Source organism: Anser anser (genome assembly GCF_964211835.1).
Source record: "Anser anser genome assembly, chromosome: 1".
In the NCBI taxonomy this organism is placed as follows: Eukaryota; Metazoa; Chordata; class Aves; order Anseriformes; family Anatidae; genus Anser; species Anser anser.
The window spans coordinates 213,687,844-213,695,284 of record NC_139720.1 but is presented as its reverse complement, the minus strand read 5'-3'; the positions used below and the strand labels follow the sequence as shown (position 1 = coordinate 213,695,284).

The window sequence follows — 7,441 nt, the reverse complement described above, 5'->3', positions numbered from 1 at the left end:
GCACGCTCGAATACAGCAGGTGAACAGGCACAGGCCAGCAGGCTCTGACCTTGCTGGCTTTTCCAACACCTAGCTGTGCGTCCTGAACAATGCTGCAGGTTCTTGCTTTTCTTTATCTTTTTTTTTTTTTTTTAATCCTCTGTTTCCTTCAGCTGGGTCCCAGCCAGCCAAATTTTGGGCTGTAGGTTCAGGAAGGGTGGTCCTTGTGCCTAACATATCACTTTTATTCCTACACAGACATATATATATATTTTTAAGAGCCATTTGCTGCTCGGTTCAATGTCACAGCAGTAAGTCCTCCTGTTCGTGAAGCACCAAAGGTGCTGGACACTTGGTGGTTTTGCAAACCAGCCAGTAGTGCTCCTTTCCCATGACATAGATCATGGGAATTGACCCATACATGTTTGTAACTTCGGTCTATAAATACCCCATCAGCGGCAAGGAGCTGCCGTAAGCTCTTCTAAAAAGAGTATTTTGTCTCCACCCAAGCCCTGCGGCTCAGCCTGGTTGCCCAGAGGTTTCATTGAAAAAGTTTTATTGCAAAATTATACAACTGTCATCATGTGGATACAAGAAGAGACGATAAAAGCCATTGGACAGCTGCATCCACACGACGCGAATTATTCACAATATCCCACAGTGTGTTCTCGCCTTGCCCTCCCCGTCTCTCCCCCCCCCCCCTCACCCCGACCTCCAGAATGTGCTACAGCATGTGGGTTTCAGTGCGCTGATTCACCGCGTAGTGTCTAGCATACACACTGGGTTTTAGGCTTCCCGTGCGTTTGGGTACGTCCCTGTGGGTTCCCTCCTCCCCCCGACACAGTCAGGAAAGCGCCTGGGAGCATGAGCTAGGAAGAAAACGGGGCAAGACCTCCCTTTCCAGCTGGCTTGGATGGGAATTAGGGCAGACCTGCTGTTCTGCAATCGTGTGTCCTTGCAAAGCTGGAGGAGACACGGTCAGGTTAAACCTGGGGGCGCAAGTTGCTGTGTTTTGGGCTGTTTGAGAGCTAACTCCTTAATTTTTACTTAATAAATAAGTGGAGACAGTCCTATATATGGTCTGAAAAAAAATGCAGTATTGGGCTTGTGTAAAGCAGCCTGACAGCGAATGCATCGGAAGGAAAGTGAAAGCAACGCATTCATGCTGTCCTTGCTGGTTCCAAATAACTGCCGCTAATTTATGACACTCAGATTTCTCTCTCAGTTCAGTAATTTGTCGTGACTTGCTCTGTCTCAGTGCATAGCAAGGCTTACCTGACCTGTGCTTCGATGCTTGTGGGGTTGCATTGCTTATTTCTTTAAATAGTATTAACCTGACAACGTCCCTTAATGAGAGGAAGGTAGGAAAAGCCTCCAAGTGGAGGCTGGAGCAGGCTATGAAACTTGCTAATCATCAGACATAAATACGTATATAACCATAAATACATTTGTTTTTCAGTGTGCCCTTGTCCAGGTCAGCCGACAGGGAGCTAAAGCATCACGGAGGAGGAAGGAGCTTCAGAAAAGGGGTCAGTAGGAAGCCGGGTAATGGCAGCTCGAAAGCTAAATTATACAAGAAAGTGGGGTTGAGACCTGATGCGCCTCCCTGCGAGAGGCCAGCAGGAGGGCCTCAGCCTGCCCCGGGAGCTGATGGGTTCCAGCCCTGGCTGTAAGTGGGGGAACCTTCACAGTGTAAACTTTGACATCCCTATGAGCTGATGCAGAAGCAGCGAGAAGAAGTTCCTCCGTTGGCCCGGTACAGGATGTTTATTTATGGATGTTGGCCCCAGAGCCCCCTCCGTGATTCCTGGAAACGTGGAGCACAGCCATTTATAGGAATTCCTCGCAGGAGCGTTTGAAGGGGCGTTTGAAGGAGCGTTTCCCTCAAGTGGGACCTCGTTTTAGAGGCTCCTCTTCTCTTTGGCTTCTCTGCAGCGTAGACCAAAGCTGTGCCTGGCTTTGCGGTGTTCTAGCTAAGGAGCCGGTGCCTTGCTGAAGCATCTACCCATCATCCAGAGCAGGGGTTAGGCAGGACAGAAAGGCACAGCTCCGTGCAACCTCGGCTCTTACCTGCTGGCACTGTCCTGTTCTGCTCCCGCTGGCATGCCTGGGGCTGAACCCCAGCGTCAGCCCTTGTTTTGCTCCGTTTTGTACCACTTTAGGAAAGAAAGAGACAAGCATGCGTCTGCCTTCCATCACAAGCAAGAGACAACTGCAGAGGGATCAGAGCAGCCACGGCATAGCGTTTCACAGCACCAAAGTGGGGGGCAGGGGTAAAAAAAGCAGAGCTAAATGTGCACAAGCGTTTGAGATGGAAGGGTGGAGGGCCGGTGCCTTTGCAGGGCTGGTGGTAGTAGCAGGAGGCTTAATTTTAGCGCAGGGAGGCGTGAGGCATCAGCCTGAGCATCTCGGCTGAGGTGCCCAGACAGCACGTGCCAGTTCCCATCCATTCCTGGTGACCCTCTTGTGCCAGGCTCCCCTGTTCCTCTGGAGGTGGGTTTGTGCAATAGGAGTATTTGGGGGTGAGGTAAAGTGTATGCTGGTTTCTCATCACAATGCACCCTGGTCTGAATAGCACCCATAGTTCGAGAAGGATACAAAATAGTGTTTCCCCTTTTTTGAAATCCCCCACTAAAAAACACAAACCAAAACAAGCTCTGGAAAAAAAAAATAAAACAAAACTACAACTCATCGCGCATCTTGTCTCCTTTGGGCCTCACGAGCCTGCCGATGAAAAGAATGGAGTTGGTTTTGCTGTCCTTGATCAGGAAGACGAAGGGGTGGTCAGCATAGAAGAGCTTGGGGTTCCTCATCTCCTCCCGGCCGTAGATATCAGCATCGTAGGGGTTCCCTTCCGTGTCCCATTCGAGAGCAGCGGCGTGGAAGACGTTGGACAGGTAAAGATCTTTCTTGCCCGAGATCTTTGACAGGTCAGCTTTGGTTTTGTCAATGGCTTCTGTCAGGCCCAGGTCAGCCAAGTGTTTCTAGGAGGAGAAAAGAGGTCAGCAACCCTCCCGGAGTCAGACTAGCCGATGGGAATAAAGCTGCCTAGCACAGGTAGCCCGTTATCCCACTGTTTTCTCTCCCACCCCAAAGAACTGCAAGGCTTAACTGCCTTCTTCAAGGACCTCCTTTACCTGAAGGTCATGGCTGACTTCCAGGACGACTTTAGGCAGCGAGATGGCCACAGATCTCTTCTTCATCTTGCCAGCCCAGGTCTTCAGCTGTTCCCTGTTCAGCAGTTTCTCGACCCTCTCCAGAGGCTCCACGTGGTTTGGCATGATAAAGATCATGCTGGAGAGTTTGTGAGCAAGTGGCATCTCTACCACCTGCAGCTTCTCTGTCTCATCATCATAGTAGTTGTAGAGACCTTGAAGTTGGAATCAGAGGTAGGAAATGGTGAGATGGAGAGCACAGGCAGAGCTACCCCCGACTTTTTTGCCAGTTCACCCTGGACTTGCCCTGGCAAGCAAGGGAAGAAAATCAGTGCTATTTTGGGAATTACTGGAGCTGGCAACAGCTCAAAATCGTGGATGCCATTCATGTGATAAGCTAGCATTTATTCCTAACAGCTAAGCACCCAGCAGCAAACTTGGATTCTCTCTGCTCACAGAGACTGAATCAACAGAGAGCAAGCACACCCTGTTTTGTTCTCTCTCACTCACTGCCATGGAGCAAAATGATCTTGGAAGCAGTTGGTAGAAAACTGAGCAGCAGTGAGCATAACTCCAGCAGGTTAGGAGTTGGACTCGATGACCCTTGTGGGTCCCTTCCGACTCGGGATATCCCATGATTCTATAATTCTAGGTCTTGGCAAGGGGCAGGAGGTTTGTAACTTACCTGTGCGATGCATCATAGGAACACCCACGGTGTAGGACCGGGACACCATGAAGCCGCGGTTGTCTACCATCTTATGGTGGAACTTTTCATCCCAGTGAGCTACAGGAGAGAGAAATTCAGCATGTGAGAAAAGGCGGTAATTTCATGCCTGGTTCCTAACTACATGCTCTGAAAAACAGTATGCCTCCCGTGGACCCAGGATTTATTTATTTTCCCACTTAGGCTGCTTTATATGGACTCAAGCTGGGTTTTGGGTCGCTTGCATCAATAATTGAAGGCAGAACTTACGCTTGAAGAACATGGCATTGACAATGAGGGCTCCATCAGTTTTCTCGACGTCTTTTGTGACCTCCGGCAGTTTCCCATCCGTGGTCTGGGCCGCCCACTCGTTAATGGATTTCAGGGCGCTCCTCTTGTCTCGGAAGTTGATCTTGGAGTGCTCGTAGTTGTAGTGCTTCTTGCTGTTCTTCACGAAGTCATCGGCGAAGTTGATGGAGGCAGGGCCGTACAAGCGGTTGCCGATCTTCCAGGTGACGTTGCGGGCCGTGCTGTTGCTGACCTCGTTCAGGAGCTCCGACAGCCCGCTGTGCACGTAGTCGTCGTTCAGCTTGTCGGCGCTGAGCACCGCCTTGGCCTGGGAGGCGGTGGCGGCCTTGCCCCCGAGGGACACGAGGCCGAGGGAAGAGGCCACGACCACAGGGGACAGCAGGATGTTCTCCATGTCCTTGTCCTTCGCCATGGCGTGGTAGAGGTTGAAGGCCAGCGTGGTGCTGCGGTCGGCCAGCGTCGTGGCCTTGTCGCTCAGCTTCCTGTCCTCCGAGGGCACGGCCGCAGCCAGGCCGCAGAGGGCGAGCACCGCAATAATCCACATGGTTTCGGCAGCACCCAACACCCCTGGGGACCTGCTGGGCAAGAAGAGTTCACCGTTAGGATGTCCCAAACCCTTCCTGGGGCGTTCAGAGACTCCAGGGGCTCCTCATTGAAAGCCACTCCTAGTTTCCAGGGACTGCCAGAGCACCCACATCAATGCTTTGCTTGGGTTGCAACGATCCCAAGTCCGTGCTGGGCCTTCCCCCAAGCAACAGAGTCCAGCCTGCACTCTGAAACGCAGGGCCTGAGCATTTTTGAATGAAAGTTTCCTTTTTAAACAAATTTTGCTGTATTACTTTATGTTCGTGTACAGTAAATGACTTAAGGAAGGGCCAGGGAATGGGAGCGACGGGTATTTCCGTCCACAGAGTGGCAAGTTGAACCTCTGCACCGGTCAGGAAAAGGTGAAAGTGGGATGTTTCTGCTGCCCAAGGGCCACGTAGCCGGTTCGTCCTGGGGCTATCGGGGGCAGCGTGTGGTAGGATTGTCCCCCCTGGGGACCCCAGCTCAGCACCCAGCGCTCAGCATTCTAGGCTCTAGGTGGAGCACGGGAGCTTCCAAATCAGAGGGGCCCTCTGAGGAGCTCCAAGGCTGGCCGGGCAGCTCCGGCTGACTCAATTTTGCCTGTTCAGCTCTATCAGAGAAGAAGGGGGACAAAGGGAGGTGGCAAATCCCCTCCTTTCCCCCTTCCTCTAACATACACGCGTTAGTGAAGCATCTCATCACAAGGCAAGCGCACCCAGGCCCGGTGAGGCCTCTGAGCTACTGTAGGGTTTTTAGATGAAGTCTAAAAACTGACCAGTCCTAAATGCTGTGCCTGAAAGCTAGCTCGTTGAAAGTTGAAACTAAAGTGTGAACGTTTACTCCAAGTGGGTTGCTTGGGCTCCCTCTCTGCTGAAAACATATATTTGCAACCCAAAGTGAGCTTTTCCCGCGGGCTGCCTCATCCCCAAGGCTACCGGGGCCTTGGTCCTGTCCTCCCACCCTGCTCGGGGCCGCGGAGAGGAGAACTGCAACGGGTTAAAGCGAGCGGCGCAGGAAGCGAAGGGCCCGCCGGGATTACATATGGAAGGAAGCACGCACACAGCCCGGAGCAAAGCGAGTGCGCAGTTCCACCGGGGACCTATGGCCAGAGTGGGAATTACGTAGCTCCAGACGGGGAGGCAATTTATATCCTAAAGCCCTTTTGGGAGCAAGCCTTCCGTTGAAGGGAAGCGCCGTCCTGGCTAAAATCAGAAGAAAAAATGTGTGCAGAGGGCTCAAACCTGCCCCTGATGCACTTTAAGGTGAAAATAGTGTTAGGTGCACCAAGCATTTAAAAGCTGAGGGGTTTTCTTTTCTCTCTTTTTTTTTTTTTTTCTTCCCTTTTATTTCTAAAAATACCTTGAAACTGTTTCATAGGGAGGTCAACGTTTGCCTTTTTCCCTCTGAAAGAAAACAGATACACGGAGCAGTTCTCTCGCGAGCAACCCACGGCCCGCGCCGCTTACATCCTCAGCCTAAAAAAGCTCCATGACTTCAGAGACCGGCGAAAAATTTTGGCCTGGCAGCCGGGCTGTGATGAGTAGTGCCTCAGCCTGCGGCGGCGAGGCAGAAAAATGTTGCCCATCCTTGGATGAAGGGTGGAATTATCGCCGAATTCGTAACCCAGGGTGAAAATAGGTCCGGATGCCACCGGAGGAATGTGCAGCCGATAGCATCCTCTCGGGGGCTGAACGGCCCAGCCCTGCGAGGGGACGCCCCGTGCCAGCGTGGCATCCCGCAGACCTCGCGGGGACCCGCTCTCCGGGCAAGATTTGGGGGTGCCACCGCTCGCAGCCCCTCCGGGACGGCGCTGTCACCGCAGGACTTCAAGCAAAAGCCATCTCCGTGTGTTGGCAGAAGGAGGTGACGCTTTGGGAAGGCAGGCAGAGGGATGGGGATCGTCGGGCTCGTCTGCTGAGCGCTCGCCCTCCTGCGCTGGGCTGGTGCCCAGGGTCCCCAAGGCTCCCAGGCTGGGCAGGAGCAGGAGCTCGCGGCTTTCTGCAGCCCGGCACCGCTCAAACCAAGTCGGCGCTTCCCTTTTTCCCTTCTTCCACCCCCGCAAAGTTTCTCCGGGGTGCAGCTGCTCCGCCATCGCCCCTAGCAAACCTTTTAACGCCCTTCCTTTGTGGCAAAACAGAGCTGGCTTTTGGGGTGCCCTACCCATACCCCCCCCACCCCCAAAACCCAACTCCATGCAACACCCCCCCCCAATTTTCCCCCTTTCCACCTCCCCCCCAAAAAAAATCCCATGCGTATTTTGGGGAGCATGCAACACCCCAAACTGACGGCCTGCAATCTCAGCTTGGCACATCCGTCCCCCCCTTGGCGGTGGGGGGTCCCAAGGGCCATCCCCCCCCCCTTTACCTGCGGAATGGGGCTGCTGCCTTTGCTCTGCTCCCCTTGTGCACCTCCCGGGCGGGCGGAGGGGGTATATAAGGGGCCGGGGAGAAACTTCTGGAAAGTTGGGAAAAACCTCTCAAAAAAAAAAAAAAAAAAAAAGGAAAGAAAACGCCTGGGGAGGGAGAGGAAGGGGAGGATCCGAAAAAAGCTCTCCCGGCCTCCCGCCAATGGCAGAGAGCGGCCAGCCCTGCTGCTGCAAAGGGGGGGTCTTGGGGAGGCTGCGGGGATGCGCGGGGGGCCTCCTTCTCCTGCCTCTGCTGGCCTCCAGCTGGGCCTCGCCTGGTGCTGGGGGGTACATGGGGGGCTCTGGGCTTGCTCATGCCCAAAG

At 53.5% G+C, this 7,441-nt stretch overlaps 1 protein-coding gene across 2 annotated transcripts; it reads right to left on the bottom strand.

Moving 5' to 3' along the window:
• Positions 1–518: 518 nt before the first annotated feature.
• SERPINH1 (serpin family H member 1) lies at positions 519–7,231 on the bottom strand. 2 transcript variants are annotated; one of them, XM_083834243.1, is made up of 5 exons: positions 7,078–7,231; positions 4,108–4,724; positions 3,820–3,918; positions 3,117–3,349; positions 519–2,963 (listed from the first exon to the last, which is right to left on the bottom strand). In XM_083834243.1, exons 2-5 carry the CDS (start codon positions 4,688–4,690, stop codon positions 2,661–2,663), a joined length of 1,218 nt encoding a protein of 405 aa, XP_083690369.1. In that variant the 5' UTR covers positions 4,691–4,724; positions 7,078–7,231; the 3' UTR covers positions 519–2,660. The 2 variants fall into 2 exon arrangements, with proteins under 2 accessions (XP_083690369.1, XP_083690370.1); XM_083834244.1 differs by having other exon boundaries at positions 4,108–4,721; positions 7,078–7,230.
• Between the last annotated feature and the right edge of the window lie 210 nt (positions 7,232–7,441).